The sequence below is a fragment of the Eretmochelys imbricata genome, chromosome 3, assembly GCF_965152235.1.
Source record: "Eretmochelys imbricata isolate rEreImb1 chromosome 3, rEreImb1.hap1, whole genome shotgun sequence".
NCBI classification, from domain to species: domain Eukaryota; kingdom Metazoa; phylum Chordata; order Testudines; family Cheloniidae; genus Eretmochelys; species Eretmochelys imbricata.
In genome coordinates, this window is record NC_135574.1 from 100615385 (window position 1) to 100636333 (window position 20949).

The following is a 20949-nucleotide window of genomic DNA, read 5'->3' on the forward strand; positions in this document are numbered from 1 at the left end:
CTCTTTGAGTTACAATTTTTGGTTGTGTGTGCCCCCGCAGATAAAAATAAAAACAGACACATACAAAGTATGCATGATAGCCCATATCTTACCGATACCTGTAAGTTTCATATACACAGATACTCACAAATGGCACACCCAAAGTTTGCAGGACGCTGCTTCTACGTTGACTACCTGTCAACGATCTCTGGGTTTTCAGGGTGGGGGAAGGTGCATGCAAAGGTCTCTGGGGGCAGAGCCAGTACTGGGCATGCAGATGTCCGGGAGCGGAAATTAGCATGGCCACGGCAGATGTTGACACTGACTCAGTGGTGTTGGAACAATTTGTACGGTGGGGGTGCTGAAAGCCATTGAACAAAACTGTAAACCCTGTACATGATGGAAACCACTTCAAGCCAGGGGGTGCTTCTGCACCCCTAGTTCCAGCTCTAGGTTGCCCACTGAGGTGAGTTGGGGGTGGTAGTGGCACTCCTTCCCTACCCCCCCTGGTGGCTAGCACAGGCCCTGCCATGCGGAGCTGGCATAAGCCGCCAGTGTTGCTGCTCGCCCCCCCCCATGTTATTCCAGGCTCCCCTTGGAGTGTACACCCTGCAGCTTGAAAACCTCTGCACTAAAGCAGTATCTCGAGCTAGTACGCTCCCTTTGTTGGCACTGTAGGGAACTGTTGTTAGAAAATATCCCAGTAGAGGAGCTCCCGTGGAGGGTGGTGCTGCAGCTGAGAGCAAAGCAAGGCCAGCTTCCAAAGCCAGACCACGAGACAAGACTGGCACTGAAAACCTTCCTGGCCTCCTGCTGGGACTGAACCCAGGGAGTAAAGAGTTAACACTGTGGCAGGGGTCCCTTTACCAGTAAAGGCAGGAGGAGCAGTTCCCATCCTCTTCAGCTTGACTGAAGCCCCCCCCTCCTCATGTCTCTGCTTCACTGTGCCCAGAGCTGGGGGGCAGGGGCTGCGGGGGAAGCCTGGGCACGCCAGAGGGAAACGCTTTTCTAGGCGCACAGGAAAGCAGCGTGGCTCTCCCTGCCAGCCCCCCCCAGCCCCCTTCCTCTTCCTCCCGCCTCAAATTGGGAGCCACGTTATCTCACCCCCAGCAGGCGCGACGCGTTTAGCCATTTGGGACGGGGGCTGGGGGCCAGAAGGGCGCGGAGAAAGGCGAGCAGAAAGCGGGGCCGCGTAAAGAGGCGCGCAGGGAAACGCCGCCTAATACCACCACCCACAATGCAGGACAGCCGCGAGCCAGGAAGCTGCACTGGCTTCGCCCCGCGCTCCCGCTCCAGCCCTGAGCCGCGGGGGAAGGCGCCAGGCGTGCGCCTGGCCAGGAGGGAGGCGGGGCCGGCCCGGCCCGGGGCTGCTCTGTCACCCTATTAATAGCGGCGGCCGGAGACAGCGCCGCAGGCTAGAGGCGCGGGGACGATGGAGGGAGACGGGAACGTCACGGGGAGCCTGCCCGGGCAGCGCAGCCTCAGCCACGGAGCGGAGCAGGCGGCGGCGCCCATGATCCCAGCCATGGAGCTCGCCCAGGAGCCGGAGAAAGCAGCGCCTAGAGGCAAAAGCAAGAACCCCAACACCTATACAGTGCTCTCCCTGGTAAGAGGCGAGCGAGGTGCTAGGGGCTCAGGGCAGGTGCCTCTAGGGCCGGGTCCAGCTGCTCTGCAGAGGGGGCCATGAATAGCCACCGGTAGGACCTTAGTCCCCAGCAGTGTTCCCTCTAATTTGTGACAGGCCCTGTGTGCGCAAAAAATGTCTTCTGTGCAAAATTTGGACAGGCCGCGTGGGCAAAAAAAAAATTCTTCTGTGCAAATTGTTGTGCTTGTGCGCAGGTTTTTGTGCGCGCGGTGTTCCGCCCTGTGCGCGGGGTTTGGGATCTGTGTGCCCGCACACAGGCGCACAGCTTAGCGGGAACAGTGGTCCCCAGCTCCCTGGGGCTGCCCTGCTCCGCTGGCCGTAAGGAGCCGGGCAGCCCCCTTGATTGGTTCCAAAGGCACCCGGGTGAGTGCTGAAATGCTGCAGAGGAATGAAAAAGCCTGCTGCGGAGCAACCTCCGCTCCTCTGTCTTTGGCTCTGCACTTTTTTTTCCCCTCAAGAGGGAGTGTGAGGAACTAGCAATTGTACCATAACATTAAATAAAGCCTAACGGGGTGGCGCTTTAATGTGCATGGCTGATGTAGCCAGTGTGGGTATGTGAGATATACCCAGGCAGAAATGCCAAGTGCCTCACTTTATCTTGCATTAATTTAACTCTGGATTTAAAAACATCCTGTGCGAAGGGCTTTGCCATGTGCTTCAACAGGGCATTTAAAAAAATACCTTCTGCGACACGTTGAGATCCTTGCAGTCGGAGAACAGGGGAGTGAGCCGTGCACGGGCGTTCCACTCATTACTCTGCTCATTGCCTGGCTGTAGGCGAGCCAGTCACAGCTCTCCGGGTCCAACCAGGAAATTGACCCATTTTTTTACCATGGCAGGTTTCAGAGTAGCAGTCCTGTTAGTCTGTGTTCGCAAAAAGAAAAGGAGTACTTGTGGCACCTTAGAGACTAGCCAATTTATTTGAGCATAAGCTGTAGCTCACGAAAGCTCATGCGCAAATAAATTGGTTAGTCTCTAAGGTGCCACTAGTACTCCATTTTTTACCATGGTTGTCTGCGGTGGGTCATCCTGTTCTGTAAATGGTTTAATTGTTAGGGAGGCATAGAACAGTTTTTAGCAGTACCGACTCTTGAAGGGTTCTCTGGGTGGTAGGGCTGAACGCGCTTTCATCCTGCCTCCATTAGCAGCTCAGAGAGAGTGTTCCACAGTTCTGTCAGAAAGTATTTTCTCTTCTACGTTTATAAGTAACATCCTATCTGAAAGAGACTAGGGGAGCGGGGATTCTCTTTTTCACCATCTAGTTTGCTTTCTGCATTGAATAGCACTCATCTTCACTGCTTCCTCTCTTTGAAATCAGTGGTGGTTTATTCCCTGTTGCGGGTATTTGGCACTGCAACCTCGGAGAAGAAAATAGACAAAAATGTGACTGAAAAATTTGTAGTGGACCAGAAGGACAGGTGCAGTACCAGAAACTACTTTACATTAATTTTTAAAGTTATGTCAATTAGAAGTTTATGGTGTCCCTTGAAACCATTTTCAGTCCTGTTTCAGGGAGACCCATTGCTGACAGTGGTTGTTAGTAATGGGTCAGTTTCCTAGTACAGCTGCATCTCCTCTGTTCTCATTGTTGCCATCTGTACAATGAAGATAATAATGTTCATGTCTCACAGGGATTTATGAGCCTAAAATGATTAATGTATATAAAGAGCTTTGGCATTCTTGGGAAGAAGACACTATAGAAATACAAAATATTGCTTTTGCTTGTGTGTGCATAAGCAGTACTTTTTAAGTACAGTATAGTAAAGCCTACAGCTTTGAGGTACCTTTTCAAATATATATGTGAACTTGCAACCTGTTTGATAATTAGGGCTAACACACAAACACTGCTTACACTTTCAAATGAACTGTGCACCACCTCACAATTGCCTTTAAAAATCTTTAGCTGTTAGCTGTAAGTGTGAACTGTACATAATCACTTGTGAGTCTCTTTTAGTCTTGTTGTAGGTAGTGTAATTATATTACATGCTAAATTCACCCCAGAGTTTTTGGCAGGTTTTTCTGCTGTAGAACTGACCGGCAGCCCCACTGGTGAAAAGCCTTCTGTGTGTGTGTGTGTGTGATGGTGGGGGGAAGGAGGTGTGGTGTTGGAAGGTGGTTACAGCCATACTCTATATGTTATACTTAGCTATAGAACAGGGGTGGGCACCCAAGGGCCACATCTGAGTATGGAAATTATATGGCGGGCCATGAATGCTCACGAAATTGGGGTTTGGGGTATGGGAGGGGGTGAAGGCTCTGCCTGGGGTGTGGGCTGTGGGGTGGGGCCATAAATGAGGAGTTCTGGGTGCGGGAGGGGGCTCCGGGCTGGGGCATGGGGTTGGGGTGCAGAGTGAGGGCTCCTGCTGGGGGTGCGGGCTCTGGGGTGGAGCTGAGGATGAGGGGTTGGAGGTGCAGGAGGGTGCTCTGGGCTGGGACTGAGGGGTTTGGCGGGTGGGAGGGGGATCAGGGGTGGGGCAAGGGGTCAGGGTGCAGGCTTTTGGGGGGGCGCTTACCTCAAGTAGCTCCCAGAAACAGCAGCAGCATGTCCCAGCAATGGGAACTGTGGGGGCGGCGCTTGGTGCAGGGGTAGCATGCAGAGCCCACTGACTACCCCTATGCGTAGGAGCTGGAGGGGGGACATGCTGCTGCTTCTAGGAGCCACGCAGCGTGGGGCAAGCCCCCGACTCCACTCCCTGGTGGGAGCTAGAGGACCCGATTAAAACATCTGGAGAGCCGGCTTTGGCCTCCGGGCCGTAGTTTGCCCACCCCTGCTATATAGGGTCAGCATAGCCCCAAAATTGCTTGGTGCTTGCTGGAAAGGGCTGATGGTGAAAACTTGGCTCACTTTTTCAAGGCACCTGATTTGAAGCAGGGACTTGAACCTAGCTCTCCCACATCCAACGTGCACATCCTAACCACCAGCCTGTCACATATGTTGAGGGGTGTGGGTGTCCTCTCACTCTGTCCTGACTCCTGTTCAATCTATTCCACTTTGCATTAATAATTAAATAGTCCCAGAGAACGAGACACTGACTGTGTACTCCAGTGGTTATGACATTCACCTAGGATATGGGAGACCAAGACAAAGACCCTGTTGTCAATCAGGTGTCTAACTTGTGTGATACTGGCTATTGTATTATCTATTTTTGTTTTTTTCATAGAAACATTTCATAATGTTTCTGTTCTGTCCTAATGCTGAAGGGAACATTTTTGATATCTCAAAATTTTTCATGGAATGGGAAAACTTTCCCTCCCAGTTCTATGCTTAAGAGCTTTGCTGAACAAGGATGGACCTAAACATGCTTGAAGGTAACGGGTATGCTTAAGTGCTCTGCTAAATCAGAGCCCTATTTGCTCAACCAGTGTTCTCCCTCAGACTTGTCACAGTATTCATCCCTCACTGAGGATTACATACACAGAGAGTCTGAAATTTTAAATGAAGCAATTTTTGAGTAATCCAAGCACAAATAAAGGTGGGTTTTTTTAAATCTCTTTAAAAATATGACTTGCCCTTCACTTTTGCTGTTGTTGCTGACACTCCGATAACGCAGAATGGTCACACAGAATTTACAAAACTTTCCAGAAAATTGGGGTGATGGTAGACTGAGAAAAAGTATGAGTATTTGTAGCCAAAGGGCCTTTAAAAGTGGGGTTAGAAATGAAAGTCTCTCCCTTAAACATGGCTATAATGGAGAGATGGTATCTCTCCAGTGCTTCTAGAGAGAATATTTCTAGTTGTAGATGTAACAATATGTGCAATGGTTTCATACCCAGCTGTGCTAGGATTTTTATAAATACTGAACAATGCATTTGATTCAGGGCTGATGATCAGAGAGCACTTGCATTAAGGTTTTCGCTTCTTCAGAAAGCAACAGGGCTCATTTACATTCTCCTCTCTCTAGCTACAGGTTAGTCCCACAGATGTCAATGGAAGTTGTGCATATATAGGGCATCATGTGGCTTGCCCTCAGTCACAAGGGTGCAAGACCCAAATTACAGAAGAACTTCATAGCTTCTGTGTGAAGGGGAACAGAGTATGGGGGCTCTACCTGTGGGGGTGGGGTTAGGGTGGTGGTTTCACAAGCCCTTATAAGCTGCAGAACAGTACTTAGCAAAGGCACTCCGCACAGGAACATATAGTGGCTGATGGAGGTTTGTGGGCAGAACAAAAAGTGGTGTGGAGTTACACCTCCTTGCACTGGGACTGTATTTGGTTCATTGAGTATAAATGTGGGGAGTTCTGTGCTTTGGATGAAAACTATCTCACGTGGACCATCCATATGAACCTGAGTCAGAAATGGTCTTTAGCATAAACAGAGGGCCAGATCCTTGGCTGGTGTGAATTGATATATTCTATTGACTTCCATGGATGTATGTCAGTTTTCTTTAGTTGAAGATCTGGTCCAAAGAGTGAAAAAGTTGTTGACTGGTAGCCAGATCATTCTCTCCACTAATGGACTCAGAGGACTCGGATCAGGGTGGAAGGGGAAAAGATGGGGAGAGACACACTTCTGTGGCATTGTTCCCCTTCCCACCCATTGGTAGGAATCAAGTCTCCACGCTAGTTATTGATCTGTCACCTGCATTTGATACCATTGATCATGAGTTGTTGTTGACTTGCCTGCATACCCTGATAGGGGCTTCTCTTCAGTGGCTTCATTGTTTTCTTTCAGAGAGCTCTCCATAGGTAATTGTGGGCAATTGCTCCTCTTCCCAAAAAACTCTCAAGTGTGGTGTGCTACAGGGTACCATTCTGCTGCCCTTCCTCCTGAATCCTGTACAACATGTATATGGGGCCATTAATAAGGTGTGACAGGGTCAGGCCAGATGGCTACAGGAGAGAGTTAGAAGGCAGATATATTAGTCCCAGATTAAGCAGGTCCATTTTCCCTGGGTAAGGTAACGGGCAGTTCCAGAACAAGAAGGAACTTGCTGGAACAAAGGCAGGCAGGCTAATTAGGACACCTGGAGCTAATTAAGAAGCTGCTAGAATCAATTAGGGCAGGCTAGCTAATCAGGGCACCTGAGTTTAAAAAGGATCTCACTTCAGTTTGTGGTGCGTGTGTGAGGAGCTGGGAGCAAGAGGCACTAGGAGCTGAGAGTGAGAACACAGACTGTTGGAGGACTGAGGTGTACAAGCATTATCAGACACCAGGAGGAAGGTCCTATGGTGAGGATAAAAAAGGTGCTGGGAGGAGGCCATGGGAAAGTAGCCCAGGGAGTTGTAGCTGTCACACAGCTGTTCCAGGAGGCTCTCTAGACAGCTGCATTCCACAGGGCCCTGGGCTGGAACCCGGAGTAGAGGGCGGGCCCGGGTTCCTCCCAACTCCTGATCAGACACAGGAAGAGTTGACCTGGACTGTGGGTTCCACCAGAGGGGAAGATGTCCGGGCTGTTCCCTGACCCTCACGGTGGATCAGCAGAGACTGCGGGGATTGTTCTTCTTCCTTTTTCCCATGCTGGCCAGTGATGAGGTTAGCTGAGTGAATGGCAGGCTTGAGCCACTAGCAAAAGTGGCCAAACTGTGGGTTGCTATGAAGCTCCGAGGCGAGCAAATCCACCAATAAGTGCAGGACCCACCAAGGCAGAGGAGGAACTTTGTCATAAAGGTTAATAAGAAGACATGAGGTTTGTGTCTTCAGTTTGCTGATGGCACCCAACTGTATGTCTCAGTCTCCACCAACTCAGATGATGTGCCTCAATCAGTGTCCACCAGAGATCGGTGCATGGATGAGCGTGAGCTGGCTGAGGCTCAATCCTGACAAGAATTAAGTGATAATGGTGCTTTGAGGGAAACCGATTGAAAAGATGGCAGAAATAATAACAGCCTCTTTGAGGGAGTTCATCTACCACTAGTGTGCAGGGTTGGAAACTTAGTGGACTCTAGACCACTCGCAACTATTGGATGATCATACTGCAGCAGTAACCCAGCCAGCTTTTTGCTGCCTTTGTCTGGGTAGGCAGCTGCAGGCTTTCTTTTAGGGTGCCGACCTTGCCATTGTTACCTCAGAATTAAACTCTTGCAATAAAATATTGCTTTACGTGGGGCTGCATCTTAAAACCATTTGGCAATTGAAGCTAGTACAGACTCTGGTGGCTTGCTTACTAAGGGCGTCTTGCTGGGAGTACATGGCGTCAACTCTCCAAGATCTTTACTAGCTGCCTGTTGATCTCCTTGTCCTAAAACCTGCCAGCCTAAAGGGTTGCCTCTCTTCCAATACCATACTGCCACAGCTCCAGTCAGCATAGATGATAAAGTTGGATCTCTCTCATTAAAACAGAGTAGGTGGCAGCATGCTGTCTGTGAAGGACCTGGTACTCAGGAACTTGCTCCCTCCCCCCATGGTCCAAAGTAGCTCAAATCTGGTGACCTTCCGGGCATGCTGCAAAACACAGCTGTTTGCTGGGGAATTTGGAGAGGGCCAAGGGTGTGCTTCCCAGGACGATGAAGGGTGGAAAGGAGGGGTAGGGTGTGTGTGTATTGCTGTTGGGGTTTTGTTGGAATACCAAATGTGTTAGGTTGCTTAGAATCTTGTATAGGCATCTTTTTATTATTATTTAAATCAAATTAAATATCACACAGAAGACCCTCCATGAGAGCCCTATGGGGAAGGGAAGGAGTTGGGGATTGCTAGGTCTTCCTTTAGAAACCCATGAAAAAACATATATAACCCAGTATTAAGATTATGCTGTCAGGTTGATTATTTTCTTTTCCCCCACTGCAATTGGGGATGCACTGGGAGTCACAACCAATGGAGGTGTACATGGGAAGTTACTGGGACTGTTTAGGCCAGGAAGCAGTGCAGAGGCACAGGGGCTCCAAAGAAATGTCCCTGGCCTCCCACAGAGCACCTGAGATTAGGTAGATTTTTGGACTGAGTTCTAGTTCTGTGGGGAAGCAACGCTGACCTTGCCTGTCTGAGGATGATCACACAGAAACCGAAGTCCAAACTATGGATTTTCCAGTCCTGCACCTAAAACCAACCCACAGAATGTGTCTTGGTACTTAAAAATTTAGAAGTAAGAAAAAACACGATTGCGAGGATGTGATGTTCCCCTCTGGTGTTATCTGGACCAGTGATCTGCTAGGTCACTCCAATCCTTGACTCTGGGAGCCAGCTGTACCCTGCTCTGCTGTGAGAACCCCCCACTCCTGGGCTGTTCACACACAGCCTCTGGTGTGTAAGCTCCCAGCTACTTGCAACCGCATGATACTAGCTGGTATCTCCGGTCCCAGACACAACTCTAGGAACCTCCGTCTTGCAGTGTCCAGTTATGCCCAGTGGATGCTGCAAGCATATATGAGTTCATCAATTTAACAAAGAAATTGATATGTATCAGGCTTGTTCTCCCAAGGGGATCCTCTGACATGCTTCAAACCAAACGCATTGCTTCAGGTAGAATAAACAAATTTATTAACTATAAAGATATAATCACTTAGATTCTAAGTCAAAGCATAACAAGTCAGATTTGGTCAAATGAAATAAAAGCAAAATGCATTCTAAGCTGATCTTAACACTTTCAATGTCCTTACAAACTTAGATGCTTCTCACCACAGGAAGAAAAGGAGTACTTGTGGCACCTTAGAGACTAACCAATTTATTTGAGCATAAGCTTTCGTGAGCTACAGCTCACTTCATCGGATGCATACTGTGGAAAGTACAGAAGACGTTTTTATATACACAAACCATGAAAAAATGGGTGATTATCACTACAAAAGGTTTTCTCTCCCCCCACCCCAGTCTCCTGCTGGTAATAGCTTATGTAAAGTGATCGCTCTCCTTACAATGTGTATGATAATCAAGGTGGGCCATTTCCAGCACAAATCCAGGGTTTAACAAGAACATCTGGGGGGGGGGGGGGAGGTTACCTTGCATAATGACTTAGCCACTCCCAGTCTCTATTCAAGCCTAAGTTAATTGTATCCAATTTGCAAATGAATTCCAATTCAGCAGTCTCCCGCTGGAGTCTGGATTGGAAGTTTTTCTGATAATGTCGCAACTTTCATGTCTGGAATCGCGTGACCAGAGAGATTGAAGTGTTCTCCGACTGGTTTATGAATGTTATAATTCTTGACATTTGACTTGTGTCCATTTATTCTTTTGACAGTTTGACCATGTACATGGCAGAGGGGCATTGCTGGCACATGATGGCATATAACACATTGGTAGATGTGCAGGTGAACGAGCCTCTGATAGTGTGGCTGATTTGATTAGGCCCTGTGATGGTGTCCCCTGAATAGATATGTGGGCACAGTTGGCAACGGGCTTTGTTGCAAGGATAGGTTTCTGGGTTAGTGGTTCTGTTGTGTGGTATGTGGTTGCTGGTGAGTATTCGCTTCAGGTTGGGGGGCTGTCTGTAGGCAAGGACTGGCCTGTCTCCCAAGATTTGTGAGAGTGTTGGGTCATCCTTCAGGATAGGTTGTAGATCCTTGATAATGCGCGTTGGAGGGGTTTTAGTTGGGGGCTGAAGGTGACATCTAGTGGCGTTCCGTTATTTTCTTTGTTAGGCCTGTCCTGTAGTAGGTGACTTCTGGGAACTCTTCTGGCTCTGATAATCTGTTTCTTCACTTCTGCAGGTGGGTATTGTAGTTGTAAGAATGCTTGATAGAGATCTTGTAGGTGTTTGTCTCTGTCTGAGGGGTTGGAGCAAATGCGGTTGTATCGCAGAGCTTGGCTGTAGACAATGGATCGTGTGGTGTGGGCAGGGTGAAAGCTGGAGGCACGAAATTAGATGAAGGTTTCTAACCCTCAGAGGAGTGAAGTTCTGGAACAGACTTCCAAGGGGAGCAGTGTGGGCAAAAAACCTAAAGGGCTTTAAGACTGAGCGTAATAAGTTTATGGAGGTGATGGTACGATAGGACTGCCTATGATGGCATGTGGCCCATCAGCGACTGCCAAGAGCAAAAATTCCCAATTGCTGGAGACTGGATACTAGATGGGGAGAGCTCTGAGTTACTACAGAGAATTCTTTCCCAGGTATATACGTGATGGGTCTTGCCCACATGCTTAGAGTCTAACTGATTGCCATATTTGGTGTCGAGAAGGAATTTTCCCCCAGGTCAGATTGGCTGAAACCCTGGGGATTTTTCACCTTCTTCTACAGCAAGAGTCACGGGTCACTTGCAAATTTAAACTAATGTAAATAGTGAATTCTAACTTGAAGTCTTTAAACCATGATTTGAAGACTTCAGTAACTCAGCCAGAGATTAGGTGTCTATTACAGGAGTGGATGAAATTCTGTGGCCTGCAGTGTACAGGAGGTCACAATGATCCCTTCTGACTTTAAAGTCTGTGAATCTTAGGCAAGTCACTTCCCCTCTGAGAATCTGCTTCCACTCCTGTCCTTTGTCTGTCGTGTCTTTTTTTTTTTTTTTTTTTTTTGACTATAAGTTCTTTGGGACAAAGACGCTCATACTATGGGTTTGTACAGTGCTTAGCACAATGGACCCTTGCTTTCCGGTGGGGCTTTCAGCTGCTACCTCAATACAATACATAATAATAATAATTAATAATAGTAATGTGGTTGATCGCCACAAAATTTCTAAAGGATGCCCCTGAAAAGTAATAAGTAGGCAAAACAAAAGATCAGAGTAACTAATGCTGGGATACCAAATAGAGGTTTAATGGGTAGTCTGAAATAGCAATTTTAAACTCCATGATATGCTGAATTTTGAAATTCTATGTGCTCTTATTGGGGGATCTCGGTTTAAAAAATATTGCTGGTCTTCCTGAAGTATTCTTTTATTTTGCAAGTAAGGTGAATAGCAATATGGGGGAACAAGGACATTATATAATATTTTTTTTGTCTTTGTTTTTGCAACATTACAACTTTCCTGCTTCATCAATTTCATGTTTGAGTTTTAAAGGTGTTCATTTTAATTGTTAAATAAAAAGTACTAGTTTCAAATTGAATGGGTCCTCCGATTCCTTTTTTTTATTATTATATTCCCCCAACATGTCTACATACAGTGTTACCCACTCTATTTCATAAAAATGAGAAAATCTTAACTTTTAGGAGTTTTAAGAACACAGTCACTTTTGATTTTGTTTTTCTGGTAATGGCTTTGAATGTAACACAGCCTATAGAATTTGTTTTAGCTCCTCATTAAGCTTATAGAAATCATGTGTGTGGTGTACAATTTCTATACCTTTGGATAAGAAGGTGTGTGTGTTTGTGTGGTGGATATTGGAGTTGGGTGTTGGAGACACAAGAAGTTAAAAAGGAATAATCTTTCTCCTCCAGAGCAGGGAAAATCTAGGAAAGCAAATTGTTCCTCTAAGTTATGACCCTTTTGTAGCGCTCTGTTTTTCAGTTTTTACTTGCTCAAATGAAATAGCTATCCCGCATATCTGATGATAGAGGGCAAGTGCTGATGCAAAGTTGAAACTTTATTTGAAGGAATACTGCTTGGAGCTGAGGCTTTGTTTATATTCAGAAGGTTCACTGGTTCATTGGATAGGGTATTAGTCTGGGTTCAGTTTCTTGCTCTGCCACAGCCTTCATGTATGACTCTGGGAAAATTATGTCTTCACTGCAATAAAAGATTCATGGCACAGCGATGGCTGGCCCAGGTCAGCTGACCCAGGCTCATAGGGCTTTAAAATTGCAGTGTAGACATTCAGGCTTGGGCTGGAGCCCAGACTCTGACACCCTGTGAGGAAGGAGGGTATCAGACACCAGGCTCCAGCCCAAGCCTGAACGTTTACACTGACAGCTGACCTGGACTCTGAGACTTGGTGCCACTGTTTTTTTTTTACTCGGTATAGACCTATCCACTGTGTCTCAGTTCCTTATCTGTAAAATGGGGGCAATAGACATTTTCTACCTCAAAGGGGTGTTGTGAGGCTCTCAGATAACCAGAGTAATGGGGTCCCTATAACTATTTTGTTTTTGCTATACCTGCATTAGGGGTTATAATTAGATACACTGCTGCAACTTCTCTAATATAGATGAGGTCTGAAAGAGATAAATATCTAGTTCATGCAAGGCTTACTTCTGATTTATTGCTGAGTCCAATTCTTCCTTGGAGTAACTCTACTGACATCCGTGGAAACACACAAGGGGTGAATTGTTCCAGTTTCTTTTACCATGGAAGCTGGATATCTGCTGAATTAGGTAAAAATTACAGAGAATGACAATATAGTTGTGGGAGCAGACTCAAAATTCTTCCAGGTTTTTCAAAACTTTACTGTTGACTGGCTACTAGCCATCAGTATGTGCTCCAAATAAACAATATGGGTGAATTAAATGGGAGTATTAGCATTAACTTCAGTGGGGCTAGGACTTCTCTCCATATTTGTACAGAGGCTTTCCTAGCTAGATATAATGAATTAGGACATGAGGCTAGTTCTAAGTTAGTGTGTTTAACATTTTGAACATATAAAGCACTACATACGCATTATTATTATGGTTCCAAATAGGCTAGGTGAATCTTACAAAGTAACTTTTGTGAACATTAGTTCAAATAAAGAATGCAAAATTCAATGGCATTTTCAGTCTCTCTGTGAACATTCAGATGAGCTGCCAGACAAAATGTCACAAATATTAATGCAAATACATATTTACAATAACCCCTCGCTTAATATTGTAGTTACCGTCCTGAAAAATGCTACTTTAAGTGAAACAATGTTCAGCAAATCCAATTTCCCCACAAGAATTAACATAAATAGGCAGGGGTTAGGTTCCAGGGAAACTTTTTTTTCACCAGACAAAAGACTATGTTTTATATGTACACAGTATACGTTTTAAACAAACAATTTAATACTTTACATAGCAATGATGATTGTGAAGCTTGGTTGAGGTGGTGAATGAAGGGGGTGGGATATTTCCCAGGGAATGCCTTGCTGCTAGATGATGAACTAGCATTCAGCTGAGCCCTCAAGGGTTAACACGTTGTTAATGTAGCCTCACACTCTACAAGGCAGCACAAATGGGGGGAGGGGAGACAGCATGGCAGAGAGAGACAGAGAGAGACACACACACAACCTATGTGTGTGAGAGATGTGCATTGCCCCTTTAAGTACGCTGACCTCACTCTAAGTACATTGCCTTTTTAAGTAGATCAGCAAGTTGAGATAGCAGCTGCTGCCAGCAAACTCCCTCGGTCCTGAGCCCTTTCCTGTCTTCCTCCTCCCCGGCCCCCCACTCTGTGGAGATCGGTTAAAGGAGGGGAGGGGGACACCCTGACATTAGTACCATTCTTCCCTCCCCACCCCCCCGTACCCTCCCAGCAAGCAGGAGGCTCCCAGGAGCAGCTCCAAGGCAGAGGATAGGAGCAGCACATGGCAGTGAGGGGAAGGACACCTGAACTGCCTGGCAATTGATAGCCTGCTGGGTGGCTGCCTCACAGGGAACTTAAGGGAGTGAGGCGCTGATAGGGGGGCTGCCGGCCCACCCTGGTTCCAAACCCACACCAGCTAGCTCCAACGGGCTGCTCTTTCTGCAAGCAGTGGACAAAGCAGGCGGCTGCCAAATGGCATTATAAGGGAGCATTATGCAACTTTTAAATGAGCATGTTCCCTAATTGATCAGCAATGTAACAACGTTAACCTGGGTGATGTTAAGTGAGGAGTTACTGTAGATAATTTTATGCTGGAAATTCATGTAGCAATCTTAGAAACTGCTGGTGGATTTGAGTCATCCATTTAAGAAGCATAAGCAATATTTTTAGATGACCAGTCACACAGTATGAAAAGCTAACTATGTGTAGCGAATACTTGAAATAATAGTCACAGTTAGTTGTTGTTGAACAATCCAGAAGTGGAAGTGTGTTCTCATGCACCATTTGTCTAGATGACAGTGATAAAATCTCCTGTGTGTTGTCCATATTAAAACTCTTTTAATTCTTACTGACAGTGGAGCTGCACTGGTGTTAGAAATGGTGGGAAATTTTAGGAAAAAATGGCTAATGTAGAGAAGACTGTTTTGCCATAGAGCACTGTTTTACCATCTGGGTCATTGGCCTGACTATAAACTCTTTGAGAGAGGCAAAATAGGTGAGGTAAAATTTTTCTTGGACCAGCTTCTGTTGGTGGAAAGTTCAAGCTTTTGAGATACACAGAGCTCTTATTCAGGTCTGGGGAAAGAAGCTGAGTATCTGAGCTAAAAACAAGTTGGGACAGATTCAGGGTGGATTTGATTTAAATCACAAGTCAGGAAAACTCGTTTTAATCATGGATTTCTACATAAAAGTGCATTCTTGTTGGTTGTTATAACCTTAATACATCACAACTCAGAGATAGATGTAGGTTTCGTTTTTAGAAGGTACACACTATACATTTTTTAAAGTGATTTATTTTGAAAACTTTTCAGATTAGTTTTACAGCTATATCAGAAAATGAATGATTATTTGGTTATTTCATTTACCAAAGGTAAATGAAGCAGACAGTTTGCCTCCCAGTGACTTCATAAATAGCTCCAATTCAACAAGTTAATCATTAATATTTGGAGGATTTTCTTGCCATGCTGCATTAGGAGGAGAACATCACCAGACAGACATTTAAATTGTTTTATTTAACTAAAACAACAACGTTATGTATTCTGGATTTCTTTCTTCAACAGCAAACATAATATTTTAACAAAACAAGCATATGAATTTTTGAATTTAAACATTCAAGTTTTTTAGAATCAGGTTTGTTTTTGTTAAAACTGTTAAATAGTTAAATGAAATACTAAAAAAATTAAATCTACTGTCAGCCAGGTCAACATGAGAAACTTAAAATATTGGCTTCTGCAGCTAACTGTCATCTTCACCTTCATTTTCGTGTTTGTTCATAATCTGGAAAAGAAAAACAAGCTTTCCTGCTTTTTCAGGTCCCAAACAATTTCTTAATTTGGAATGAATTAGTCCAAAAGGAAGAAAATATTCTTTCTACACTGGCAGAAGAAGCTCCTGCTGTTAAAAATGAGATTATCACTTCAACAGTCTCTGAGTCCAAGTAATTAAGTGACTTCCATCAGTTCACTGGTGGGACTTTCTTTAAAACATCATCCGCAAACATAAATTTCTTGAATGGTTCACCCTTAGCTCTGAAGTTTATTGTAATTGGCATTATGGAGGGATGACTGCTTGATGTCCATGTCATAGCCAACTCCTCTTCTTCAGCAGTTAAGGTTTGACTCTGGTACCGAGTATTGAGAATATTTGCGAGAAAATAAGCTGGAGATAGTGCTCGTCCCATTTGGTTTTTTTTTAATGCTTGTAATTTAACTCTGTCACTGCATATTTTTCTTTTTAAGATCTCACTCGGTTCCTTCCAGATTTCAACAGTGTCAGCAATAAAACAGTTATTTCACTGCATTTTGTTCACGGCTACAGAAATAGGCTTCAGGGTACTCCTCATGTGTTCAACATTTCTCTTAAGCCCTGTGTTGAGAACTTTGGCTGTGACAGTGCAATCTATTTTTTCACAATTTTGTTCACAAACTGTCATCAGATTAGGCCAGTTCTTGATATAGTGCTCAAAACAGTCCACTATTGAGTTCCATCGCATGTCTTGTGGGAGAGTTAGCTTGGTTCCTCCCACTTTTTTCAGAGCAGCTTCTGCAAAGTGGTTGTTATGGAAGTATTTTGCAATTTCAACAACATTAGCCTTTATTTCTGGAACACTGAAGTCTTTGGCTGCATTGTTTGAGCACTGCAACCGTATGTTATTAGCTTGGGACTCTCTTCACTCTCTTCTAAATTAATTTCTTCTCATCTTGGATACATTTGCAGCATTGTCTGTGACCAAGCTGCATACTAGACATTTGAATTTTTTTCATAGTTTATTATAGCTTTTACTGCTACTTCTTGTAAGTATTCTGCTGTGTGTGCATTTCTTGATGTATAAATTGTTTCTGTAAGGAAGACATTCCCATCTTCTGTTGTCACACAAGCGCATGCAACAGGATCATTGTGGACATTGCTCCACCCATTGAGACTCAGTTAACAATTTTACCCTCTAGACCAGGGTTTCCCAAACTTGGTTAGTGGCTTGTTCAGGGTAAATCCCTGGCAGGCCGTGAGATGCTTTGTTTACCTAAGCATCTGCCGGTACTGCCACTCGCAGCTCCCAGTGGCCATGGTTTGCCGTTGCTGGCCAATGGGAGCTGCGGGAAGCGGTGCGGGCGTCTTTTAGTAATCTGCTGGTTCTTATCACAAACTTATCTATGGTTGTTTCTGGATGATTTTTTTTTTTCTTTTTGCTACATATACTTTGGCTAGGTGACATGTGATATGACTGAAACACTGTCATTGGCAGATAATTCTGAAACTATAGAAAATGATGGTGATCTTGAAGGTGGATAGTCTTCAGAATCCTGTATGTTGACTCCTGTATGGAGTCTCCTAAACGAAATAAGTCAATTCAGTTATTTAATAATTATTATTATCATACTGCTCATTTAGTATTACTCATTGCATTCCCTGACACTCAGTACTACTTTAAAGGTGAAATTGTAAAAGGAAGATCTGCCTATTTCAGCATTTTTTTTTATCACAACTGCATCTAAAATGATAGTACCACAGAGTAACAGCTATATTTTTTTTTGCTCCAACACGAGGATTCAAGAATAGTCCAGAAGGAAGACAGGCAGTCCTTAAAGAGCATGAAATAAAAAAGTTTATAATGTACCATAAACTCCTCATTTCTGGCCCCATTCCAGAGCCCACACCCCCAGTTAGAGACCTCACCCCCTCCCACACCCGAACCCCGTGCCCTAGCCCAGTGAAAGTGAGAAGGTGGGGGAGAGCGAGCCACTGAGGGAGGGGGAATGGAGTAAGTTGGGGGCAGAGCCAGGGGGAAGGAGCAGGGCAGGGCCTTGGAGAAAGGGGCAGGGTTAGGGTGCTCGGTTTTGTGTGGTTAGAAAGTTGGCAGCCCTGCTGGGATTAAGAATAGTCTTTGAAAAGGTCTATTGATCACAAAGATCACTTTTCAGCTCTGTTTTCGTTGACGTTTCAACAGAACTTCCCTCATGATTAAACACCAGCACCATTTGCTTCCTTTCCTTTTAAAAATTAGACAGGAAGTAAATCCTTTACTTTTCTGAATTTCCTCTCCATTTGCTAACAGTCTATATTTTATATTGGCAAGAAGTGAATGGGGGAAAAAAACCCAGCAGCTGTAATGGTACTGCAGGATATTATGATCTATGTGGCAAACATTTTAAATTCTAAGTATTTAATCCTTCATTTTACCTTTTTTGTTTCTTTTTCTGCTGAAATCAGTTTATCATCTCTCTGGCTGCCAAAACAGTCTGTGATGTATTTGTGTTTAAGTATTTAGAAAGCTTTGTATGTCAGTGTCTCCCACAGGTAAATGTAAAGAAATGCCCCATCATATGAAAAAAGAAAAGGAGGACTTGTGGCACCTTAGAGACTAACCAATTTATTTGAGCATAAGCTTTTGTATCATATGAAAAAAGAAAAGGAGGACTTGTGCTCCAGCTACAGCTCACGAAATTTTCCACAGTATGCATCCGATGCAGTGAGCTGTAGCTCACGAAAGCTTATGCTCAAATAAATTGGTTAGTCTCTAAGGTGCCACAAGTCCTCCTTTTCTTTTTGTGAATACAGACTAACACAGCTGTTACTGTGAAAACTATCATATGAAAAGTTATCACTCCTTGGTAAACTCCCTAAAGGCTGTTCATAATGGCTGACAATGACTTCAGCTACTTTTAAGGGTTCTTTCCCCTTGAATAATCTTAGGTGGAAATAGTGTGCAATAATAGTCTTGGAATGTTCAGTTTAGATGCTGTCATAAATATAAGGAAAGGATAAACCCCTTTAAAATCCCTCCTGGCCAGAGGAAAAATCCTCTCACTTGTAAAGGGTTAAGAAGCTAGGATAACCTTGCTGGCACCTGACCAAAATGACCAATGAGGAGACAAGATACTTTCAAAAGCTGGGGGGAGGAAAAAAACAAAGGGTCTGTCTGTGTGATGCTTTTGCTGGGGACAGAACAGGAATGGAGTCTTAGAACTTAGTAAGTAATCTAGCTAGAGATGCGTTAGATTATGATTTCTTTAAATGGCTGAGAAATTAAGTTGCGCTGAATAGAATGAATATTCCTGTCTGTGTGTCTTTTTGTAACTTAAGGTTTTGCCTAGAGGGATTCTCTATGTTTTGAATCTAATTACCCTGTAAGGTATTTACCATCCTGATTTTACAGAGGTGATTCTTTTTACTATTTCTTCTATTAAAATGTTTCTTTTCAAGAACTGAATGCTTTTTTCATTGTTCTAAGATCCAAGGGTTTGGGTCTGTGGTCACCACCTATGCAAATTGGTGAGGATTTTTACCAAACCTTCCCCAGGAAGTGGGGTGCAAGGGTTGGGAGGATTTTTGGGGGAAAGATGTTTCCAAACAACGTTTTCCCAATAAACCCAGATAAACGTTTGGTGGTGGCCAAGGGCAAAGGGTAAAATAGTTTGTACCTTGGGGAAGTTTTAACCTAAGCTGGTAAAAGTAAGCTTAGGAGGTTTTCATGCAGGTCCCCACATCTGTACGCTAGAGTTCAGAGTGGGGAAGGAACCGTGACAGATGCTAATAATAGTTTGGGGAGTGTTTAGTTTAGATGCCACAACTAGTCCTTCTCCATGTTTCTTTTTGAAGCAGAACTAACAACTATGTACATCTGTTAAAAATAACCCTCCCTTTTCAGTTCAAAGGAGGTTGCAGACATGCAAACTTCAGCTTGCGCCTGATATTTTTGCATATAGCTGTAAGGATAATCCAGATACCTCAAATGCATTGCTTTAGGGTAACTAAGATCGCCAGATGTGCAGCTCCCACACCTCAGATTTGCAAGCGCTGTCTTGTGGTCAGACAGAATCAATGTGTTGACTTTAACACTTGACCTCCAACCTCACACTCTCTCCGTTCCCGAGATGATAGATTACAAGTAGACATTTAATATGGGCCAAGAGTGTGAAGTCAGGGAATATGTCTGAAGATGCATAAGAAAAATACTTAGAAACCTGAAATAAGTATAAAATATTACATTTACATCTGTTTGATACATTAATCCAGGGTTTCTCAAACTTCATTGTACTGCGACCCCCTTCTGACAACAGAAATTATTACAAGACCCCAGGAAAGGGGACCAAAGCCTGAGCCCCTCCTCCCCTGCGCCTTGGGAAGCGCTGAAGCTTGAGGGCTTCAGCCCTGGGTGGTGGGGCTTGGGCTTTGGCTTCAGCCCTGGGCCCCAGCAAGTTTAACAGCCCTGGCAACCCCATTCAAACGGGGTCATGACCCACTTTGGGGTTCCAATCCACAGTTTATCTAAAGACTGGGTGTTCAGTGAACTACCCAGCTCTGACACAATATGGGACTGCCCCTCCCTACACATCTCTGTGGCCATGTGCCTTTTCACTTAACTTCAGTTCAAGAAATTTGATTGGTATGATACAGATGTTGCCAAAGGAGAATACAGAACTATCAAGTATCTTCCTGTTTGCGATATAAAACTATTGAGCCATACATCACTGTAACTTCCAAAAAGAGATTGAATGGAAGACAGACAGACTTTGCTCTGTGTTAAACAGGTAACTCCCCAGCTTCCTCTATACAACATGATCATTAAAGACTACCTCTCTTCTATGGCAGGTTGCAGAACAGGTTTTCCTCTTTGACATGACTTATTTCTTATTCTTATTTGTTTCTTATTCACGATTTCTATTGTGCTATGTTTGTATTTACATTTTACTGACAAATAAGACATGCTACGTTCCCCCAAAGATCTTACAATATTAAGTTCCACCTGATTGTGCTACTAGTAGATCTTCCTTTCTCAAGATTTCACAGGTGTTGGGGAATTCTCTAGGTGGTGTAGAGCTGGCATAGGAGAAAGAGTGAGACCCTGAGGACTAGCCCATACATAGAGATGGCATGACATCTGGAGACAGTAAACCATGGAAAACAAGGATTAAATAAATAAAACCATGAGGCTTTAGGGCTTTGTTAACTACGCAGGTGTCTTGGTTGGCATTTTTTCCAAAATTTATTTAAGAAGGCTTGGGGTTGAACTGGGGAGAGGTTGAGTTTTGCTGGAGACAAAAACACTGTGAAAGAGGAAAGACTAGGGTAGAGAGAGAGAAGGACCGCTAGGTGCATGTTAGGTACAGGAAGTAAGGAAGGACAATAGAGGGAGAGTGGGGAATTGGAAGGGGAGGGAAGGAGACATTTATTTCAAAATGATTCTAATTAACTATGATTTTATCAGATTTCTTGGGATTGAAATCGGAATGGGGAATACTAGAGAGCTGTCAGTGCAAAAGAAGGGGTAGACAAGAAAAGTGGAGAGAGAGGAGGAAGGATGGAGGGGTAGCGCTAGGACAGG

At 44.5% G+C, this 20949-nt stretch overlaps 1 protein-coding gene across 4 annotated transcripts in view; it reads left to right on the forward strand.

Annotated features, from left to right (window-relative positions):
• Nucleotides 1-1147: 1147 nt before the first annotated feature.
• Nucleotides 1148-20949, forward strand: part of ENPP1 (ectonucleotide pyrophosphatase/phosphodiesterase 1) — a 71010-nt gene continuing 51208 nt past the window's right edge. For 2 of the 4 annotated variants that reach the window (XR_013345635.1, XR_013345634.1), the window contains exon 1: nt 1148-1585. Coding sequence is in view for 2 of the 4 variants with exons in the window: in XM_077813053.1 (XP_077669179.1) it covers nt 1412-1585 (174 nt within the window). In the remaining 2 variants the exon portion in view is untranslated. The remainder of the gene's footprint in view (nt 1586-20949) is intronic. The other 2 variants (XM_077813053.1, XM_077813051.1) reach the window with 2 other exon arrangements.